The sequence below is a fragment of the Apodemus sylvaticus genome, chromosome 12, assembly GCF_947179515.1.
Source record: "Apodemus sylvaticus chromosome 12, mApoSyl1.1, whole genome shotgun sequence".
In the NCBI taxonomy this organism is placed as follows: domain Eukaryota; kingdom Metazoa; phylum Chordata; class Mammalia; order Rodentia; family Muridae; genus Apodemus; species Apodemus sylvaticus.
In genome coordinates this window covers 18,362,800-18,387,035 of record NC_067483.1, presented here as the reverse complement: position 1 = coordinate 18,387,035, position 24,236 = coordinate 18,362,800, and the positions used below count along the sequence as shown (strand labels likewise).

The 24,236-nt window shown below is 39.8% G+C and overlaps 1 protein-coding gene across 1 annotated transcript; it reads right to left on the bottom strand.

The window, feature by feature from the left end:
* Nucleotides 1-210: 210 nt before the first annotated feature.
* Nucleotides 211-10,595, bottom strand: Serpinb11 (serpin family B member 11). Its single transcript, XM_052201162.1, has 7 exons — nucleotides 10,428-10,595; nucleotides 9,112-9,171; nucleotides 7,644-7,763; nucleotides 5,529-5,646; nucleotides 2,239-2,381; nucleotides 1,485-1,640; nucleotides 211-612 (listed from the first exon to the last, which is right to left on the bottom strand). The coding sequence occupies exons 1-7, from the start codon at nucleotides 10,593-10,595 to the stop codon at nucleotides 211-213; spliced, it is 1,167 nt and encodes a 388-aa protein (XP_052057122.1).
* Nucleotides 10,596-24,236: the final 13,641 nt, after the last annotated feature.

Sequence of the window (24,236 nt, the reverse complement as noted above, 5' to 3'; positions counted from 1 at the left end):
TGAGGTCTCAAAGAAATAAAATCCAGAAGAGCACGGGTATACATGGATCTTTTTACAGGGCTTCTAGAGTCGTAGGCTCGCTAGCTCACAAGATCAGTCTGAAGTGATGGTAGACCTGCTTTGCAGGTAAACAAAGGCTGAGATACAATGGTCAGACCCTTGGTCCCCGTACTTCTTAGCTATCTCTGAGGTCTCCACAATGCCCTCTGTCTATGGAGAAGCAAACTTGCCAGCAAATAAAATATTGTAAGACTCATCCCAGATAAAGAACAAGAAAGGACAGTTGGCTGTGAACTGAACTGTGACAGGGAGTCGCTTCACAGAAATACTCTCCCCAGTGGCTGCAGCTGCCTCCGTGCCATCTTCATTGACATCCACATATGACTTGTGAACAACCTTGGATAGATAAAGGCCCTTGTCCGGTGACATTCCAGAGAGATCAGCTTTGGCCACATTGAAGATGTCCCTCATGCCTAGGGTTTTCAATAGGGTGTTTAGGTCATATTTTAGGGAAAGACTGAATTTGGGAATGTGAACTTCCACTTCTCTTTCCACCATGTTAGAAGGGTTAGTCCACTCTCGGAGCATCTTCACATTCAGGTGTTTTTCTATCTAAGAGTCAAAACACAGAGGAGCACATGTGAGCCAAACGTATCGCCTCTGAACTGGTATCCACCTCACTCCCTAATCCAAATGCATACAACCTAATCCAGCTCTCTCACCCATCTCTCCCCTCCCCAGACACCAGAGCCAAGCCCTGCCCTAGACACTGGCTGACTCGGTAACCCTGAGTGATCATCCTACTGTGTGAATCAGCCTCTGAAAGCTCCAAGAGGCTCAACTGTTCACCTAAGGAACTTTGTTTCGTGGTATGTCTTGAGGTGCTGCCTTGGTGGTGGCTAGGTTACAGTTAGATGCTGCCTGCCTTTCCTTCGAGGTCTCTCAATGCTAAGAACCTCCAGCTACAATGAGGAAAAAGAGACTGAACCCAAATTCCTGCTACCGCTAATTCATGACTAGTTCTTGGTCCCTTTCCTTCCTGGTTGTGGTTCTATTTCCTTATAAATTCAGGATGTTAAAAATGATTAGCCTGTAAGTATATTCTCAGGTTAGAGCAGCAAACTGTCCCTTAGAGTAACAAGGCTTCATTAGATCTCTAGGGCCCGGGAATCTGATCACAAATAAATTTCATTACTATAGAATGATGTTCACTAAGTGTCTCATGAGCAATATGTGTGTACATTTAGATTATATAACATGGTGAACCTACGTGACTTTTTCAACAAATGAAAAGCTTGGCTTGCCTGAGTACTAAAGGGCAGGGATCATAGTTAGTGTTCAGCTCCTGGGGAAAAGACCACTAAGATTACTCATGAGTCAGTAGTTGGCTTTACAGACAACAAAGGCCACAAAGAGGGAAAACACACACACACATATGCACTCATACTTATGCTAGCTTCAAGCTGACATTGTTGGCCTTTTACCTGGCTCACACTGGCTGTGCCTACAGGAAGCAGGATGACCATTCTTAGTTTGTTGTTGGCATAGGGAAGCTCAAGGACTTGCATCTGTGGCTCCTTTATGAAGGCCAACTTAAATGTTCCAGTCTGATACATCATGTCCACAACTGCACTTTTACCCTGTTTTTTAAAAAAGATTATAATTAAATTATACAGTAACATGTGAGTGGATATGTAGGTATACTTTATTTTTCTAACATGATTATCTGTTAGAATAATAAATATAATGTTAGTAATATAAACTATTAACTATACTTTGTATTACTTTCCTTTGTTCATGTTATCAATTTTGTGATCCTAAAATAAGTCAAAGAGACTGTTGAAGAACAACAGTAGTAGAGCGACTATTTGAGTCTCTCAGTTATAACACTGGTCTCTAGCTAAAACAATTCATGTGGGAAGTCAAATGACAGGCTCATCCAGTATCTCTCCTAAGCCATGTGTATCCTCTCTAGAAATAAAGCATAGCTTTATGAGCTGTCACAGGAAGTAACCACAGTGCAAACATCAAGACTTCAGGAACTGAACACTAGAAATTTCCATTCCTTCAGGGAGTCTCTGTCCAGTCTCATGTCTAGTAGGAAAATTACTGACATTTTGAAAAATAAAAGCTATCATCAACCTATAACAATGTTTTCATGAAAACTTTCTGAATTGTCCTTAAATTAATATTACATTTTACAAACCTTGTCAAAAGTCTAGAAAATGAAATACTTACCACACTCATGTGAAAGGGGGCTTTCACTGTCTCTGTCTTCTGGAATTTATTTTGCCATTGTCCCTTGAAATATATGGCACTCACTAAGACCATAACTGAGGATGGGTCAATTGTACCCTTTACAAATAAGTTTGTGATTTTTCCTTGGAGGAAAACAAAGAAAGTAAGAGATATTTCTATTTGGATTAACTTGTTGATAACAGATATTTGCATACCTTTTTCACTAATATTCACCTTAAATTTGAGGTACCAGAAGAACTCCCATTCCTCACTATAGCTCTATAGATCCTTCCCTGTCATGGGAACATCTGATCTAGGAAGTAATGCCTTAGGGGTGACTCAGTTTATCCTATACCTATTCCTATCTAACACATTATAGTCCATTATTAACTTCCATACTTACCTTTAAAAGATCCCCCCTGCCCCCAGCTTAGTACAGTGTTTTTCAACCTGTGAGTCATGACCCCTTTGAGAGTCACATATCAGATATCCTGCATATTAGATAGTAACATTATGAGTTATAACATTGCAAAGTTACAGTTCTGAAGTAGCAACAAAATAATTTTGTGGTCCCCAAAATAGTACAGTCCACAACCTGACGAACTGTATTAGGAAGAACTGCCACTGGCTTAGCAGGAGAAAGCAATTACTATACAAGCTTTCTGTTCCATCAAGAGAACCTGAGATAGAAATGGAAAAACTCTCAATTGTTCTCTGATGGCTTTAAGAGTGCTGTGGCTGGCACACACACACACACACACACACACACACACACAAATGGACACTTTAATCGTGTGTGTGTGTGTGTGTGTGTGTGTGTGTGTGTGTGTGTGTCTGTATGTCTCTGTGTGTGTGTGTTTGTGTGTGTGTGTGTCTAAGTGTACCTGTGTGTGGACACATAGAAGTCAGAGATAAAATGTGAGCATCACTCCTCAGTTGCTTTCTGCCTTCGTCTTCAAGACAAGGCCTCTTACTGACCTGGTGTTCCCTGATACTCTGGATGAATAATCAGCCTGCACTGGAACTTTTCCTGTCTCAACTTTGAAGCAGGAAGATTACAGGCATGCATCGCCACACACAGCTTTTTCTACGCATGCTCTTGAGCATCAGACTCAGCTCCTCGTGCTCAAGCAGTGAGCTCTGTATTGACAGGTTATCACCCAACTCTGCTTACTTAGTTGTTTTTATTGTTTGTTTTGTTGTGTTTATAGTAGTGGTTTTTAGTTTTTTATTATTTAACAGCTTCATACATATATGCAAAATTTTTGACTTTCTCACCCTACAAATCTCCTTCAAGCTGTCTCCCATTCTCACTGAAATGACTTTTAGATTCATTAAGTCCCCTTCCTGGTTTCCTTGTTTTGTGATTGTGATCCCCTGAATTTAAAAGGGGTTGTCTGCATAATAGCCATTGTAGCCAAGCAGGCTATTCTGAAGTTCACTATTTACATCAGGTTGCCCTGGAACTCACTTTGTAGACCAGGCTATCCTGGAACTCAATGTGTAAACCAGGTTGTCCTGTATAGGTCAAGCTTCCCCTAGAGGTTGTTATATAGACCAGGCTGTCCTGAAGTTTGCTTTTACAGACAAGGTTGTTTACAATTGCACTGGTAGTAAATAACCCTGCCTCTGTCCAGATGCAGGAGTTCAGGCATTCACTGCATTCTGGGTCACTTACCCTTGCAGTGGAGAACTAGAGTATTACAAATACAAAGATCATTTAAAGTAAAGGTATATTTGAAATCAGAGATGTGTTTGGAAGATACTAGAACTTGTCTGCTTTGTAAATATTCTGAATAAAGGTAAACATCCAGTTACCCTCATGCCTTTCAGCACATTGCAACCTAGAAATTTGGAAATGTAACCTATTACTGGATGTGAAGCCCAAGAAGGTTGACACATCCAACACTAGACATAACAAAAAGTTTTATTTTCATTATAATCTTGAGGCTATACCATAACTATCATATTATAAAAATAGATATACAAAGATACTTAAAATATGTTTCTGAATGGCTGAGGGAATTAATTTTAATAAAATTGCTAACTTTATGACATTTCTTTAAAATAGAAGAGGTACTCATTTCTTTCCACTGGCTTAGGACAAATGACTGTAAGATACATTCCTAAGTATTTTCCAAATCATCCATTGCATTAGACTTTATATTAGTGTGATGATTTGTATACGTTTGGCCCAGAGAGTGGCACTGTTAGGAGGTGTGCCCTTGTTGGAGTAGGAGTGTTACTGTGGGTATGATTTTTAATACCCTCACCCTAGCTGTCTGGAGTAGTATTCTTCCAGCAGCCTTCACATGAAGATGCAGAACTCTCATGTCCTCCTGCACCATACCTGCCTACATGCTGCCATGTTTCTGCCTTGATGATGATGGACTGAATGTCTGAACTGTAAGCCAGCCCAATTTAAATGTTGTTCTTATAAGAGTTGCCTTAGTGGTTCCTCCGAAAACTGGGCACCTCACTTCTAGAAGATCCTGCTATACCACTCCTGGGCATATACCCAGAGGATTCCCCACCATGTAATAAGGATACATGCTCTACTATGTTCATAGCAGCCCTATTTATAATTGCAGGTGCTGGAAAGAACCCAGGTATCCCTCAACAGAAGAGTGGATGCAAAAAATGTGGTATATCTACACAATGGAGTACTATTCAGCCATTAGAAACAATGAATTCATGAAATTCTTAGGCAAATGGATGGAGCTAGAGAACATTATACTAAGGGAGGTAACCCAGACTCAAAAGGTGAATCATGGTATGCACTCACTAATAAGTGGATATTAACCTAGAAACCTGGAATACCCAAAACATAATCCACACATCAAATGAGGTACAAGAAGAAAGGAAGAGTGGCCCCCTGTTCTGGAAAGACTCAGTTAAGCAGTATTCAGCAAAACCAGAACGGGGAAGTGGGAAGGGGTGGGTGGGAGGACGGGGGAGAGAAGTGGGCTTACGGGACTTTCGGAGAGTGGGGGGCTAGAAAAGGGGAAATCATTTGAAATGTAAATAAAAAATATATAGAATTAAAAAAAATAAGAGTTGCCTTGGTCACGGTGTCTGTTCACAGCAGTAAAATGGCAACGAAGACAACTAGTCTTCAGCTTTTAGACTTTATACTAGTTGACTTCAGCTTCCTTGTAAGCATGGCAAGGTAACACTTTCCCAATGGAGCATAAAGTTTGTACACATACAAATATATGCAAACATACACTCCCTCACACACCACAGACACACACACACACACAAACACACACACACACAATCATCCTTACCATTAGTTTTATTTTTAACCCAAGCATTAATACTTTTCCTTGTCTCTTCTGCAGATAGTTCAAAATCAACAGTTTGCAGCTTGGCTTGGTACAGTTTCTCACAACATCTTACATATTGCTGCAAAAGAAAGGACAATTAAAAACCAGCAGAAAAATAGTGCAAGGGAGGGTCTGGGAAGATGGCCCAGTGAGTAAATTACTGTCTATGCATGTGTGAGGAGCTGAGTTCTCATTGCCAATCCCATGTAAAAGTCAGGTGTGGAGACATGCACTTGTAACCTCTGTTCTCCCTCAGGAGGTGGAAAGCACAGACGGGTGGAACCCGGAAGCAGGGTCGCTTGCTGTAAGCAGTGGTAAGCAACAAGGAGAAGACCTTGTTTTAGAAAAAAGTGTACGAAAAAACTGACACACAAAGCTGTCCTCTGACTTCCATGTACACATGTGCTTCAATTACTCACTCCTGCAGCAACACACACACACATACACACACACATACACACACACAATCCTTATAGTTTAGAATGTTCTAAAGTCCTAACACAGACAAAAATCAGTTGCTAAATTTTTGTCAGAAATGTTTTGTCAGAAGCTAAAATGGAATAATATTTAGCTAAATATTTTGTCAGAAGCTAAAGTGGAATAATATCTGTGAATACTCGTCCTTAAATCCAAGGATTTCCAAAAATAAAAAATGTTCAGAAACCTTTGGCTGTTTGACCATTATATCACAGGCTTTCTTAGAGCAGTACCTTAAAGTCAAATTGATGAATTTGATACAATGGGCAATGGGCACCCTTTTTGCCTGTCTCTATGTTTTCCTCTTCAAAGTAAAGAGCAACAGTTTTAGAATAAAAGCTTGTCAAGAATAGTGGCTAAGCTTCCTTCTTTCCTCAGGAACAAATTCAAACCTCCCACTCCAAATCAACTTTTATCTACTCTCGTGTCTGGATCCGCGTTTGGGAGCGGCAAAGGCGAAAGAAAGTATAGCAGCTCAAAGGAAACAGCCCATGACTTCCATCACCACAAGCACTCAACAGAACACATTTTTGTGATCTTCTGTCAAAGTAGAAGGAAGATTCTTAGAATGTCTGAAGTACCAAGGTGGTCCACCCACCTCAGATGCAAAAATTCTATCAGAGATGTGTGATGTCCTCTTATTTTAAAGAGAGAAGTGACTTATCCAAAGTCATATAAGTAAGGGGAAGGAGACCTCTCATCTCTTGACTCATACTCAATGTGCTTTCAACTACCTCTTGACAGTCTACCATCAAGGGCTATTGCTAAAGAGTAAAAGTCCACAGTTTAAGCAGCCAGAATGGGAAAGAAAACAGAAATTTGAGGCTTCTTCACACTTTCATAATCACAATCAAACAGAGAGGGACCGAGGATAACAGCATTTCATGTCAGTCATTACAGGAAGAAGGCTTGAGTTTAGAGAAGAATCACATTTCAACTTTGATAATAATTGGTATGACCTTTGTCAATTGGAATTTTCAGAATCTGCTTTATAGACTTTAGAATTCATGGAAATTTGCTGTCTGTGACATAACACAATGAAACAATTGTTTGATGTAATGCTTGTGATGAGCTCAGAAGTGACTGGCACTGGAGATGAAGTAAACAGTCAATGAAACTGCACCCTTCAGTGTTGGTGGGTAAGAGCCAAGACCCATCTCTAATTTTGGAGCTAGAAAAATATCTAATCCTCTTATTTTAAAGAGAGAAGTGACTTATCCAAAGTCATATAAGTAAGGGGAAGGAGACCTCTCATCTCTTGACTCACACTCAATGTGCTTTCAACTACCTCTTGACAGTCTACCATCAAGGGTGATTGCTAAAGAGTAAAAATGTATTTCACCTTTCTTCTCATTCTCAAAGGGCAACTCTTACAAATGCCTTCATTTTGTGCTTTACCTCTGACCTTAGTTCTTGAATAGCTTTAGGGATTTGGCAGACAAAGGAAGTTTCACATGATAGTGCAGAACTCTGAGAATTTTTAATAAAGTCCTGTCTTGGAAATTCTAAGCTCAAATTCAACATTATCAGAATACTATGAGCTCTGCTCACTCTTCCTTGATCTTCTATATAAAATTCAGACGTGCCTTGTGTGCTCACCTTGTGGAATTCTATTGCCTTTGACCCGTAGATTCTGTTAGCAATGCTGAGGGAGTTCTGTTGGTTTATGTGGGATACCAGGGCTCTGAACTCAGGATGCATCCTTCCAACTTGGCCACACTGGGAGTGGTGAACAGAGAAGATAAGTGATTGCTTTCTGGCCATTGAAGAGTTAGAAATAATGAAAAGTACAATATCTGCAGAGTAAGATATTTGCCTTCTAATAGACAGCAGTGAACACAGTGAGACGAACTTGATTTCCCTTAGCAAAATGATCTCAGCCAACCATGCAGGCTCATGTGTTGAGCTGAGCTGAGCTCAACTTGATGAGCCTAATAGTTTAATCCAAAAGTTTAAGTTTTCATGAACAAAGAAGATTCTAATGCAACTTCTGCAACTGTCTGTGTATTTATGTTTCTATTTTAAATGCTCGGTCTTTTTTATATTTTTGACAGTTTGTTACTTGTAGTTTTTTTCTGTTCTATGAATTGTGTACCTATTTTCTTCCACATTACCATCTTGTCCCTCTTAAATTCTTGTTGACCCTTTCTTACCAACTAGGGAATGGTGTTGCTAGATAGGTCTGGCTCAAACAAACTTGTTATATATAGAAGTTCTGCATTGAACTTAGCTACCATCTTCCTGCCTCTGCCTCCTAAATGCTGAGATTACAGGCCTGAATCAACATACCCAAGCAATATCTCGTGACTTTCTGAATGACTACATAAACCAATACTTTAACCTTCACTAATAAGATTTAATACATTCACTTGTTTTGTACAGTAGCAGTTTTACTGAGTTTGTAACTGTAATACATATGAATGAGGACTAAGAATCCATAGATACCAAAAATGCAACGTCTACCTTTCCTGAATAATAGTTCCTAATAAGTAGGGTTTCTGTGAAGGTTTCAAATATGTCTGTTTATATGTCTGTGTATGTGCCTGTATCTATGTCTGCACCCATGTGTATACACATTTATCCATATACCCATAAACTATTGAAAATACTATATTGAGAGAATTCTATGTAAAGGGGTGAATACCGCTTGGAGAATAACTAGGTACCACTGTCACAGAGCATGTGGATGGGACTGCATCAGGGACAGTATGAAATTAAAAGCCAATTATTTCTCAATGAATCTCAGTAGAATGATAAAACAAAGGTTCCTGGGTGAATGTGGCAGCATCAACAACAGACAAGGGCACAGAACAAAATGTCTGAATGGCAATGATGATCAGATTGAAAGACTGGAGAGAGAGGCTTTAAACCTTGTTGCTATCATTATTACCATGGGCTTAATTCAACACTCTTGCTGTGATTATTGGGAGCATTAGCAGAGAACTTTAGGCCAGAGCTGGCTTCCTTTGGCCCCATGAGAGGACTCCACTCATCCAGACTGGTGGATGACTTCTTGGTGTATAATGTTGAGAGTACTCAATATGAATATGCACTGATAGCAGCATACCTCAGAAGAATTTTTCATCTTTGCTTGTAAGAATCCTGAAAAGTTGTCATAGTGGAGCACCTGGGAAAAGAAAAGAGATCAACTAGCCACAAAAGTAATGTATGATCTACTAAATCTGAGAGCTGTGTTCCTGCTTCTATTTCAGACAAGACCAGTATAAATAGATAACATCTAATGGTATTATGTTTCAGGTCATAAGTTAAGTTCTCAGGTGTCATAGTGAATCCTCCCAACAACTGCACAGGTAAACTCGATCACTTTCATTTGATGTTAGGAAAACGGAGATCAGAAGTGACAATCACCCTTACCCAGTCCATACTTTACCAGGTTCTAAGAGTAGAACTCTACTATGCCAGGCCACTCTGCCTTCTTCCTACACTTCAGGCCTCTAACTAGAGCATGGCTCATAGAAAGCCCTGCAACCATGATGGTTTCCCAGTAAAGAAACAGCAAGACAAATGACTGTACTAAGAGTTATCAAGAGGTATCTTCCAAACATGCAGAATAATAGAAATCCATAAATTGGACAGATCTTACAGCCAGGGTTATGTGACATGCCACCATTCCTCTAGATGTAAAATGGAATAAGAATCTCTGCTTGCTAACAGGTTTGCCATGAATAAATTTAGTCAGAAATTCTTTTAAGGATTTTTGGTTAAAAATTTTAGATCAAAAGAATAGTGCCAATCATGTGTTCTCTATTATGTTCAAATTGCCGAAATAGTAATGCCAAAAGTGATCATAGGGGTCTGGACCTGGGTCCCCTACATGCTTGTAGCAGATGTCTAACTTGGTCTTCATATGAGTTTCCTAACAATTAGAGTAGGGGCTGTCTCTGACTCTGTTGCCCACCATTAGATCACCTTCCCCTACTGAGCCTGTCTGGTTGGACCTCAGTGGGAGAGGAAGTTCTTAGTCCTGCTGGAACTAGATATCCCAGGGTGAGGTGGTACCCAAAGTGGCATCCCCTTCTTTGAGTAGAAGGGGAGGGTAACAGGGAAGGGATTTACAAGGGTAGCACTGGGAAGAGAGGAGAGAAGGGACTGCTATTGGGATGCAATGTGAGTAAAAAATAAGTTGTGGAAAAATGAAAAAAGTTACTGAAGAAATTAATTTGATAGAAAAGCAGCTATGGATGACACTAGTTTGCATTAAACTCTATTCCTTAAAACTTTTGCCTTTCTAATAGATATGACATACGTAAGTATGCCTTTGTATCACATAATATATTTTTTTAATAAAAATGACTGAAGTTTGTCAAACAAGAGGGAGCACGTGAAAGCTGTCTGGTTTCAGGGTGTGTCGCTTCATAGTACCTTTCCCATTTGCTCGGCGCTCTTTCCCCTAGCACCTAGGAGGAGCATGCTGAGCGCATAAAACACCGTGAGTGGAGAAAAGAAGACGTTTTCTCCCACGTTGCTACTGCTCAGCTCTTTGAACACATCAAGGCAAAATTCAGTGTTTGCGGTGGTGATGGGATCCATTCTTATCCCAGACAATGCCTGCAAGTAGAGCAAGAAAAGTTAGTCCTTGGGTGCTGCCTTTTTATGCTTTAAAATACCACTTTTCTTGGGACATGCGTACAAAATGCTTATGCTTCACAGACTCAGACAAACAATTGTTTTCCCACCAGACTGCTCCTGTTCAGGACCTCACAGGAGGAGGGTGTGAGCACTCTATGCAGTTTCCCACAAACAACCTGCCACCTGCCACAGTCTGATCCCCTTCTTGGCACTCTTCCAGGAATGCAAAGTAAAGCTAAGAAGGTCACCCAGTCAGAGACACATCAGAGGAGGAACCAAAAAGGAAAAACCTGAGAAAAAGAAAGTTGATGCTGCAGTGTGTGGTATTTTAGGGAAAGAGCATATTGGGGGAAAAAATGTCTAGTCCTACAGACACTGATGGAGCACCAGAGGGACTGGAGAGCCAGCCCTAGAAACAGCAAGTGTCCTGACTGGCATCAGTAGGAGCAGAAGTCCTTGGTCCTGTGTTGCTGTATTCCCCAGTGTTGGGGAATGCCGGGGAGGTGAGGTGGGAGTGGGTGGGCGGGAGGAGGAGCACCCTCATAGAAGCAGGGGGAGGGAGGATGGGGAAGAGGGGTCTGGAGGGGAAACCAGGAAAAGGGATAACATTTGAAATGTAAATGCATAAAATATCCAATAAAAAATAAATAAAACATAAAATAAAATAAAACAAAACAAAACAAAATAAAATAAAAATAAAAATAAAAATAAAAATAAAATAAAATAAAATAAAAATAAAATAAAATAAATAAAATAAAATAAAAAGAGTAGCTCCTGGCAACAAGGAGACTGGATTCTTTCTAGGTTCATTGTCAACAAGCAGTTCTTTGCTTTGTCTTCCTGGTAGTCAGTCTTTCGCTCCACTGCCTGCCTCCTGAGGAACCCCTCAGTCTTACATTCAGAGTCTTTCTCCATTGTTTGCAACTGCTCTTCATAACTCATCAAGCTTCGGAACTGAGTTTTATTTGCCTTTCCATCCACATCCCAGGTGGCCTCAGCCCAACTCAGATCCATTTATCACTAACACCCTGATAGGTCCTTGCTAGAATCCGAATATAAAATATACCTCATAGGCTGTTCTCAAGCTAGTGAAACTATTTTGAGAGGTTCTGGGAATGTTAGGTAGAACCTGTCTGGAGGAACAACATCACTAAGCTTACGTACGTGGAGCTATTTATTTTCTCTCCCTCTCCCTCTCCTTGTCCCTGTTCCTGTTCCTGTGCATCTATCCCTGTCCATGTCCCTCTTTCTCTCCCTCTCCCTCCCTACCGCTTCTTTGTTCTTTCTATAATTTGTTCTATTCCATCATCCCTTCACTATGTTACTGACTATTCTGAAACTACAAACTAAGTGGAACCTTTTCTTCCTTTTCCACTTCCTCAGATGTTTGGTCACAGCAGAAACAATGCTGACTTTGCTTTGAATTTGTGCTGCTTCTCAATTCTAGGTGCATATAAACAGCTACAGACTTGACCCTCTGCTTACCCTGAGGGGTCCTTCAGATGAGAAATGATGGACAGCAAACCCTTGGCTCCTCAGCCCTCCATCTTGCCTCTTCCATCAAGACTTTCCTCATTTGCAGAACTCCTGGCTCCACTTTTCCAATTTTCAAGCTAATAACCTGGATATAATCTTTTAATATTATCTAATTCTTATTCCCCTTCAATCTATGAAAATATCTTATTTCCTCTACTTTTAAAATGCTGTCACTCTTTCTGATTTTACCACTTTAGGCAAAGCTTTTCCCCCTCCCTCCTCACAATATTGCAACACTTTGCACTCCTGGTTACCTTCTTCATTTTTTATGTCCCCATTGTATTTTCTTGAGAGGCAAGAGTGGTGTTACTTAAAAGTCAGATGTAAAGTTCCTCTGTACTCAGCATTTTCAGTATCATGCTATTCTCAAAGAGAAGTAAACGCCTTACCATAACCAGCACGGCAGTTCAACAGTTCTCTGGCCTGACCCCAGCCTCCTCAGGACTCCTCTCTGCCCTACTGCGCTGACTCTCAATACTTTAGCTTTGCCTTTCATCCAACATGTCCTTTCAGCCGAGCATGTCCACATCAGGCCTTCTACATTGCTTATCCTTCCTCCGAGCTGTTCTTCCCACCAGCTGTCAGAGGGCTCACTCTGACAGTCCATTTCTCATTGCTTTCAGAAATATATTGTATCAGTAAGCCTTTCTTTGGTCATTCCCATTGAAATCTCAGCCACACCCTCTACATCATAGTTCTTTGCTTTCTGTTTCTCCCTAGAACACACCACCTGCGTCACTACACATGCCATTTATTTTTTATCTGATCTACTCCCTTGATGCCTGACTCTATCAGATCATAGGTTCCCTTTTGTTGTCACTGATGGACAAAGAGATGCCCCTCAAAAATGTACATGAAGAGAAGGGAGTTTAGCCCAGTAAGTACAGCAATATGAAAATATGCCCAGAATTCAGTGGAAGTACAGAGGAGAGAAGCAGATCTACCCTGAGAGGCACAGGCTGCTTCTATTGAAGAGTAGGAGAGTTTTCCAGGAATATGCAAGTAGTCAGAATATCCAGGAGAAAAGCAATAGGTTGAAAGGAGACCAACATGCAGAAAAAGAAATATATAGATCCAGGAAAAAAAGTGGGAGGCCAAATGCCCTGAAAAGTGGGGATAGAGACAAGTAAGATGTGCTTTAGAAGCAAACATGCCCCACTGAGAAATCAAAATGCCCAGAGAGCTCTTATGAAGTTGGGCTGTCAGGTAATCTAGTTAACATACACCATCTCTGTGACCTTCTTCCCATCTGCCCTCCTTTCTGATATTTTATGATTCTCTGCTTACTGTTCAACCCTCTCCCCTGCTTTCTGGACAGCACATTTTAAATGTTAATTACCCAGCAGTCAGCAAGAGGGCTAGCTCTAATACAGATTCCATGTGTGCTTAAGAGAAGACTTTAAGCTTCCTGGTCCCAAGTCTTAATTGCCTAAACCAATTAAAACAATTCTGCATTCCTTGTCAGTGAGTGACTTAGGACTCAGAAACTTCTGGAATCCTTGCTAAGGAAATTTTTTCTCTGGATAAAGGTCAATAGGAGACCCATAGGAGAATCTCCTTTTTCAGAGCTGCACTGTCTACATGTGGCTACCATTAGAGTAGCTTTTCATGACTATGAGGTAACTAGTCAAAGAGAAAACCCAGCATGCCAGAGGAGAAAGATGGGGAAAATTTGAGTCCTTTATGACTCACAACTGAGTGGGTGGATTAACAGGCTTGGATCTACCCTGCTTTGGCATTTCTTGTCATGTCTCATGACAGCTTTTCTTGCTGTGTAAAAGAAATGTTTCAGTTGAGACTTCTGTTGCTGCTTGTGGCTAAAAGGATCTCTGCTTACTTCAGAAAATCCGGTTATGCCTCCTTGTCCTCTGAGGCCAGCAGGCCCACTTAGGAAAACTCACAGTTTTCTAATGCATCTATGCATTTTAGTTAGTCCCTCAAAGATCTGAAAACACTTCACCCTTTTACCTCTTATCTTTCACGTATGTTTCACATGTGTTTTTAGCACACTAGACTAAGCACATGTTCCCTAAGAACATAGTGTAGCAAACCATCCATATTCCTCCCTGCTTCTGTCCACTGATCATAGTCACTAATGTGTGTTTTCAGCCATGTCCATTTGACATGAACTCACTGGAGGTGTATTCTCTGGGGTGTGGCCTTGTGTGTCACTGATTTAGGAATGTATGCCATGCTCCCCTCCAAGGCTCAGTGCTTTGTGTTCTGACTGCCGTAAAGAGCTGCGTGCGCACGGTCCTCAGGTCTGAGAGAGGGAGGGGTGCCTGTGGCTCAACCACATGCTGTCAGGCGACTGAGAAGCAAAAGGAAATGTGTCACCTATGGACTTTCAAAACAATGAGCCATGGCATTTACACGGTGCCAGTGATGATCATCACCTCATCCTGCAATTAACAGTGGTCACTCTAAATCTATTCCTAGGCACTAGATGCTATGCCTTTTATCTCTGACACCACCCAGCATGGCGCACTAGAGCCAAGCAGGAGCTAGACTAGTCTTTCATTTTGATATTTTTGAAAACAAAAATATGGCATGGGACTTTGCTGATCTTGTGTCACTGTGCAGCTAAAGTCTTCAGAGCCAGATACTGTCCTTCAGCTTAATCTTAATAATATCTATAATAATTAGTGTCCTTGGAAAAGACTTATTTGGTAATCTTAATAATAAAAGTCCACCCAGTATTGAGGTACATCTAAGCTGGCCTCTCTCCATACTATATTCTTCTCTGTACTGGGTGGAGATACTGGGTGAAATTACATTCTAGGTTGTAACTTCAAGCAAATGTAATTTTTTTCAATTTATGCCATTTTGATTATAAAGTAGTTATAGAACCCTGTAATTACTGAGGCTCCTTAAAAGACTTTAGAATACAATAGGGTCACTTAATGTGCTCTGTACTTTTGAAAATTCTGACGGCTTCTTTCTTTATAATCTTGAGTATAAAAGCTCAAAGCATAAGCCCTCCCCTGGAAGCCAGAGTCCTGAGACTACACTGGTCCCTCTCCTCTTCACTCACCACTTTGAGCTAATTCACTCTCTTTCACCCCACCCGCAGACCATACCTTTAATTTCTTCAAACAATACCCTTTATTTGTATGTGTCCTTGTAAAATATCAATTTTGTTGGATTGTATACTTTTTGGCTTTCATAAATAATCTTCTGTTAAGAAGTTTATTCTTTATTTAGCACTATATATTTAGGATGCAGCCGTGTTGCTCCAGATATACCACTTCTGCTAGTGAATTCTTATATTTTCATCATATGTTAGCCTATTTACTCCCTGGGGACTGACGCTTCAATGGCACCCTGCATGACAGCATCATAGGAAGTGCTGTGAAGAACATCTTCATATGCCCTGTTTATACACATACACTAAAATGCCTTTGAGAAATAAGTGATTGGATCACAGGGTTCATGCACACCAAGTACTGTATGTGCAGGATTCAGAGTCTTCAGTTCTGCAGAGGATACATTGGGAACTTGAGAGATTGCATACTGTTAGGACTGGAACTGTGGTCCATCTCTCGTGATCCTCTTGTTTCTCCCAATCACTGCCACATGCTATTAGGTAATACGACAACATTGGCAGCTAACTTCAACAGATACCAGTCAATGAATAGTACGGCTGCCTGACCTCACAGCTGAATCTGACAGTGCACCGTAAAAGAAACGAAAATGCTGAGTTCATATTTACAACGATGTTGGAAATTTACAATTACAATAATGTCATGAGCTTCGTCCACAGCTTTGCTGTCCACGGCCTTGTTTATAATGAATCATTAAAGATGTCTATAATCTCAGTTCATTCTCTAGAATACTACCTTTATAGTTATAAGCACAAATCTTTCACAATGGTTCTAGTTTCAAAATTGCATTCAATTAATTTTATGCTCCAGCCTTTCCTGACATTTTTTCTACATCTGGGTGATAGTCTTTGCATAAACAGAATAATGTGTGGATGAATTACAGATTTTGGTCCAGTGAATAAATTGGATTTTGTCACTAGAATTATCATTCTTGATGGAAGGAAAATAAATTTATGAACTTATCAATGTCTTCATGTTTGCCCCAAAACAAATATATACTAGAGAAAATAACATTGAATATTTTATTTCTTCTAGACTAATGAAGACTGGCCAGTCAATTTACATGAACAACACACTGTATAAAAGTGTAAAAGTATATGAATCCTGAAAGACATGTGTAGAACCCATCATGGCCAAACAGATCTGCAGGGGCAATACTGAGAGCTTCATGAAAGATGAAGTAGAATTTGAAAAGAAGATAATTTTAGAAAGCTTCCTTGAACATCTCTGTACTTTTCTGCCTATATTTCAGAATAAGAAACATCTCTGAGGAAAGCTGAGTGTGTAATCTAAAGGTAGCTGTGGGAGAAAATGAAGCAAAGAAAGATTCCTTAGACTCTTGTCCTCTTTAGGTTTAAAAAATGGATTCAAGAAGAGATGGCTCTATTCAGAAAATGTCAGGGGGGAACATGTATCACAAATCAGACTGTACAGACATACAAAGTCTTGGTCAGCTCTTTCAGATCACATATATGACAAAGACTTCAGCTTCTTACAACCTGGGAACTGCCTGGTAAAAGTACACAGAATGAAACTCAGACACAGACACAAAGAAACACACACACAGAAAAACCCAGACACCCCATCTAGAGAGGAAAGAGGTGGAGGGGGGAGAGGTAGAGGGAGATACTTACATACACAGACCCAGAGATACACACACACAGAGATGAATTTACGGGTAGACACAGATACAAACACACACAGAGACATACACACTTAGAAAAAAATTTACACACACACATGCACACAGATACACAGACACATAGACCCACAGACACACAAACACAGACCTCCACACACGTACCTCCACCCATCCCCCCACACACATGCATCCATATGCAAACAGAGAAATACCACAGAGACAAAGGGATAATACTTATCTAAAGAACTAGGATTAATACTAAATAGAAAATATAATCATAATTTCTTCACTAAAACAATCAGATTTATGAGATATAGTTAGCTGAATTAATGGTTTCATGATGCACATTTTCAATGATATTCAAATATGCTAATAACCTTATCAAAAGGTCAGTGAAGAGCCATATTCAGTTAAATAATAAGCTACCCCCTCATCTGACTCATTACACACTTGTTAAGTGTCGTCTTTGACTCTTATTTGTAGCCCTCTGACAACAATTCTACTCATAAAGTACAGAAAGATTTCTTTACCTTTGTTGCTTTCTGATGGTGATGGGAACAGTTTAGCAGGTTAGACTGGAGCTGTGTCTCTCCAGAGGAAATATAAGCCTTCACTTTTTGCTCCTCCCTTTCCACTGTGGTATTATGATTCAGCTCCTCACCTGCTGAGCAGGAAGTGTGACTCCAAGAAGGAAGTCCTTTTGAAGGCCATATAGTGGCTTTGGAAGAATTGCCAATGAACTGTGCTTTCTGGATCACACTATTTATTATTCTCATCCTGCTTTATGAACAAAGAATCATCAACAAACCTAACTTCCACTGAAGGAAATCTAGCTATCTTTCTGAAGAGACTAGCGTGAACGTATCCCATATCAACTTTCCAGGGGTTGTCAGAGTCATTATAAAGAGCATGAAATCATACAGTCAGAAGGATTCTGATGGTGATAGATGCTCCATGACTGGAGGCACATTTATTTCTAAATCTTCTGAGCTCTTCTTCGGGTAGCACGGGCCTTATGTATAGCTTCAGTTGTCTAGTAGCAGATAATCCCTGTCTCATAAAAAGACTGCTACAGTGTGCTCAACCCAGAACTATCCTGTGGTATCTATAGAAATCACTGCTACTAAAATGGTACAAAAGCCTCATAGAGCAAAAGCCACCAGTGGGAATGAGGGGCCTGGCTAAGACAATTCAGAACAGGAGAAAAATACATCTAAGGTATTTTGCTCATAAATGTTTAGGAACAGCAGTAGCTAGAATTATGAACAAGAGAAACCCTATGGTCTACCCAAAGATTAGGCATATGCACGTAATTTACAGCCAGGCTTCTGCAGGATGGTGCCAGTACCTGTCTGAAGCTATAAAGACAGACTCATGTGTCTTTATGATAGAAGAAAATAGTTTGTGACTACGGTTTTCTCCCTAGTCTCATCATTAAGTAATTGTATAAGATGCAAAACCATGAAAACTTGAGTGTAAGAAGTATGTTCCCAATCCCCACTTAGTCTTCAATAGTCTCATAAAAATAGTTTTATATAGTCAATCACATGGAACTAAAAGAGGTTTCCCTAACCTCCAATTCTCTGCTCTGAAAGTACTTTCTCCTCAGGTGATTGAACACCAGCTAGAGTCTTTGATGGTTTGGAAGGCTCTTATCCTATTATGATTGATCCTCTACCTCCTGATTTTATTTCTATCTCTCTTAAGATCCATAAAAAATCATTGACTTTTTTTTTTTTAACATTTCTTGGTGTCAGAGAATTAGCTTCACCAAAGAAAAGTCTCTCTTACTCATCTGGAGTACAGCTCTATTATTTTTCCCTGTTAGAAAAGAAGTGATTGTTTCAGACTTTTCCTTGTGGGTAGAAGGATTTCCATTAGCCCAGCACCACCCTTCTCCTTAAAAAAATCATTTTCTTCTTCTGTCCTAAGATCTTAGTCCGGAGTCCTTGAAAGTCGAGCCGAAGAGAAAACACAGGAATGTTTCTTTGTGAAGTGATTTTAATGAGTATAAAAATAAGTAAATATCTTCATGGATTGCCATTGAATTGACAAAGGATTCAAATGCGTCCGACCTCCAGGAAAACCTTACCAAAAAAGGCCCTAAAGCTATCTGTACAGAGGAAGAAAACAAAAGAAGAATTCATCTATTGCCTCAAATTCTTTGCCAAAAGGAGAGATCTAAAATGTTGCAGGGCATTGCAATGTATGCACAATGGGTGTTGGGACATTGCTCCTCAGCATCAGAACATCTCTGGGGCTCAAAGCAAGGCATGAGGAGAGATACTGTCAGCATGTGATGAGAAGAGATGTTGAAGGCCTTAAATTACTAGTAGCCTCTGCCACAGTTGTATTAATGCATAGGATGACAAACCCTGAGTGTCCAACACAACCTCTTTATGGATTTTAGAAAGAAGTGGTCCTCCTTTCACAGGGAACCAAGTATCAGAGGAGGTGTGGCTTCTTATTTATCCCTCTTACTCTAAGCTTCCCTAGGATAGAGCCCCATGCTGAGATGACAATAATCATAGTGACTAGTTCATGACTTTCAGTCTTCAATCTATATAATACGTTACTATGGGGGAAAGTGGAACCATGTTACCAGACAAAATCTGGGAAGGTTGGGTGGATTCAGAGACCCTGGTATTTCTCATATCTGAAAGTGGTAGGAGTTACATCTGCTCCCTACCCAGTTCCTGTCTTGGAACACATGACCATGACACCCCACATGAGGATCTGTGACCATTAGTCAAAGCACAGAGTTCTCCACACTAATGAGTTATCTAGATGGGCTAGCCCAATTGTTTAACCAATAAACTTCCTTTCCCAAGCATTCCTTCCTACAAAAGGTTCATGCTGAGTTAGTCATACGCACCCATTTTCAGCAATGAACAAGGAATAAATAGTTCAGATAAGCAAGAACTGTCTCTCTCTTCACGAAGCTGTGATGGGAAGTCTTCCCTACAGAAGGCCCTTCTGCACTCTGAACACAGACACTTACCCCTAAGCTAAGCAGGAGTCCCACATCCCCAGCCCTGGGCTCATCACTAGCCTGCATAACCCCCTTGTTCCTGACTCCATTCCACTCATATCTCAGTGGCAACTAGACACCTAGGAGTTTGGGAGCCCCTGCTTCCTTGGCCTCAGCCTGCACTGTTTCTCAATTGGGCTGAAGTCCCCATCTTAGGCTGAATTCTGACACCCCAAACCTAATGGTGAAGAGAATGAATTGTAGACTAGCATCCTCCTATTTCATCTACCTGAGCGGAATTCACACACCCCAGCATCAAGATTGAATGAGGAACCACACATTACATATTATAATGTTATAATGTTAGCTTTTGCTATCTTTGTGTCTGAATTCTTCTTTTTTATTGGATATTTTCTTTATTTATATTTCAAATGTTATTCCCTTTCCTAGTCCCCCCCTTTCTGGCAACTCCCTACCCCATTCCCCTGCCCCCTGCTTCTATGAGGGTGTTCCTCCCCTCACTCACTCACTCCTGCCTCCCCACCCTCAGTTCCCCTACACTGGGGCATCTATCCAGCCTTCATAGGACCAATGACCTCTATTCATAGTCTTTCTCTCAAAACTTTTTCAGGACAACACTTGTTTTGGGTTAGATAGTACTTGTGCAAGTTATAATCAACAGTCCTTGTCAGACTGTTAATAGGAGATTTTTTTTCCAGAAAGAACATCCAGGTAAACTGCAGGGACAATAGATCTTCACAAAAGTCCTTGAGGGTGTGCTATAGGAGGAGCCTAGGTACAGATAGGCTGGGTGCACACCTTTTTAGAGCTTGGAAACAAAGTTATGTTGTGGTATATATGGTGCTAGAAAACACAAAAATGAAGATTTTTGTTAAATTAGCATTAACGCATGTTCATAGAAGAAAACTATAAATAAGGTACATCTCAACTTTGTTCCTTCCCAAAACTTTCCAAAGTAATGGGGTACCTGGAGCTGCTGCTCCATATCATCTCCAGTTTTAACAGCATTGAATATAGGGTAAAAAGTACAGACTGATGTGAAGAAGAGAAGGAAAAGGATTCACCATGGGTTGAGAAGTTCTGATAGGATGTTTTTAAGCACATAAGTATGTCTCCACTATTATACACATTTGAGAATTTTCAAAAGATACTATTTATCTTAAATTCTAATCTGCTTTGATATGATATGCATTTTTTAGAGCTTCACTTCTTTGGCATCTACTTAGTCAAATATAGCAAATATTTACACTTAATGACATTTCATAAACTAACACATGGAATTGAGAAATAGCCATAGGCATCAATTTCAAAAGAAATGGTATAAAAATTTAGAAATTTTACCAACATTTGGAAAATGTAGAAAGAAGCAGAAACTAATGAGAAAAAGTTTCACAAGACAGGTGAGAAATCAACTTGACACCAAATGGGACACAGACTTTCCTAGACTCAAGAATAAAGAACATTAGATATATATCAATGGTGAATGTAAAAGCTAAAATATTTCCTCATGATTGTGAGCTATATTTTTGACCATAGCTGACACTTAGAAAACATTCAATAACCATTTGTCAAAGAAAGCTGCTTACTTCTATAGTGGGGTGAAGAAGGTGTGCTCAAGGTTAAGATAAGAAAAGGGGTCAAAGGTTAGAATGACAACTTGGAGCCCTGACAAAACAGCCTATGTCAGGCTTCCTCACCATCTATAGTCTGTGAAGAAAACCAAGAGTCGGATCCTAACAAGATATTTACTTAGACTTGCAAAGTTCTCATCTTTCAGGCTTCCTAGGTACTTAGAATATGATGTCCAAACCCAACTACAACTTTTTCATCATTTTATGATGAATCATTCAAAAAGGGGGCTTTTCAATAATATACTACTACTCTTACTTCCCCATGTATAAAGCAGTTCTTTCTGAAGATGCTGTGCCATATAAAAACCAGGGATATTTTTTAATTACCCAAAATTCTTTCCATTTAGTCAGACTAGCCCTTAACAAAGACTTGCATATAAGAAAACAAAAAACAGAAAGTGTGCTAGGACATACCCAAGAGAAATAATCAACAATTCCAATGTTGTGTTTTCCAGACAGTAGAGACAACCTTTAAACTACAATGAGCACTTGAGTGTACAAGGGTGTGTGCTTCATGCACAAACCTTGTTACTTTTATCTATGCACTTGAATTTTCCCAGGAGAATCAAGAGAAATCAAAACATAAACTAAGACAGAACAGGCCTTGTAAAAGTATCCTATAAATCACATCTACATACATTATTATTTTTTAAAGAAACTTTCTTTTTTGATTTTTTTTATTCGATATATTTCTTATTTACATTTTAAATGATTTCCCCTTTTCTGGCTTCCCACTCCCTGAAAGTCCCATAAGCCCTCTTCCCTCCACATATTTCCCATCCACCCCTTCCCACTTTCCTGTTCTGGTTTTGCCCTATACTGCTACACTGAGTCTTTCCATAACCAGGGGCCACTCCTCCATTCTTCTTGGACATCATTTGATGTGTGGATTATGTTTTGGGTATTCCAGTTTTCTAGGCTAGCATCCACTTATTAGTGAGTGCATACTATATATACACAATGGAGTACTATTCAGCCATTAGAAACAATGAATTCATGAAATTCTTAGACAAATGGATGGAGCTGGTGAACATCATACTAAGTGAGGTAACCCAGTCTCAAAAGATCAATCTACATACATTATTAAGGAACTAAATTATCTTCAGTCTGAGAAGATTTACAACACATATTTAGAAAAGTGTTTATGTGAGGAATATTAAAAACTCAGAAACTTTTAAAAAGCTAAAGATAAGTAAATGAATAGCTGAAGAGATGACTTAATGGTTAATAACACTGGCTGCTCTCCCCAAGAATCCATGTTTGATTCCCACCTTCTACATGATAGCTCACAATCATCCATAATTCTAGTTCCTAGGGAATCAATGGCCAGTTCTAAACTCTAGGCATTAATGTGGTATACACACACACACACACACACACACACACACATTCAGGAAAACACTTATACACATAAAATAAAGATAAGCATTTTTTGTATAAAAATAATAAATGAATGTTTACACTATTATTGAAGAATATCTATGAATGGCTACCAAGCACCTAACAAAGTGTTCAACACCCTTAGCCTGTATGAATTAAAGCACAAAGACGTATCACATTGCAACCATTTAAACGCAAGTATAAGCAAACCTGACTATTCGCTGATGATGTGGCTCAGTTGGTAGAATGCTTGTCTAGCATACACAAGACTCTGGCTTCAATCTTCTACATTGCATAAAGCAGGGCATGATGGAAAATGTACACAATCTTGTCACTCATGAGGTACACAGAGGAGGCTCAAGAGTCTAAGGTCATCCTCAGCTACATAGTATACAAGTAAAGAAGGCCGGCACGCTTGATAACACTCTTTCTCTAAATAGGAGGAAGAAAAAGAGAAGGAAAGAAGGAACGCTATGGGAAAAGAAATAAGATTGACTCTGCCAGAGTGACAAGGATCTAGGATAAGCAGCATCCTCCTACAGTGCTCAGTTATGTGAAAAGATGCTAGATTCCTTCAAAGTAAATACATTTACTCTGTGACACAGCACAATATTTACTAAAGGTGAAATCATGTCCATTGTGAGTACAGTAAAATGGATATTCTAAGAACAATGAGCTCTTTGTTTTTGAGACAGAGTCTAACTCTTAATTTATCCCAGGATAGCCTCAAAACTTCTTCTTATGAGGCTCAAATGCTGAGATTTGGGGTGTATACCACCACTACACTCTGTCCTTGACAACAGTTGATATAAGTGCTAGTCAGTGGATATCAGTCAATACGATAAGTTATGAATAAATGACACTGCACCTTAAACAAAACCGAGCTCTAGCTCAGCGCAGGGTGAAAGGGCTGCTGTTAAAACTTCCTCAATATGGCTCTACAGGTTTATAGAATGAGGGTAACAAAAAAATTTCAAAGAGAGAAAGAGCCCTGGAAATATGAAGATGCGTAAAGAAAACAGGAACAGACTATAGCTCTGACCCTAGATCTCTGGGTGGTAAGAGAAGCCAAAGCCACTACAGACAGGTAATGCAGACAATCCTACAGAATAAATAAACTCAGTTATTTCCAAACCTTAAATCTACTGGGCACTTGGCAGATTTGGCGTGTCAGCAGGTGTGTGTCAAGACAACACTGAGAAGGAAGGCCATATCATTCCCATCTTAAGATGATCAGATTTCTCTAGACTATGTTACTTTGAACCCTGAAATCAGGGAGCAGTTACAACTCTCAGAACCCGAGGATGGTCAATAACA

Bases quoted from the DNA above. Each gene is read 5' to 3' on its own strand.
- Serpinb11 (XM_052201162.1), bottom strand. From the start codon at position 10,595: ATGGATCCCATCACCACCGCAAACACTGAATTTTGCCTTGATGTGTTC. The intron at 2,382-5,528 runs GTAAGGATGATT...TTTTCCTCCAAG, and splicing joins GGTTAAAAATAAAACTAATG to GAAAAATCACAAACTTATTT. The intron at 613-1,484 runs GTAAAAGGCCAA...TTTGACTCTTAG, and splicing joins GCACAGCCAGTGTGAGCCAG to ATAGAAAAACACCTGAATGT.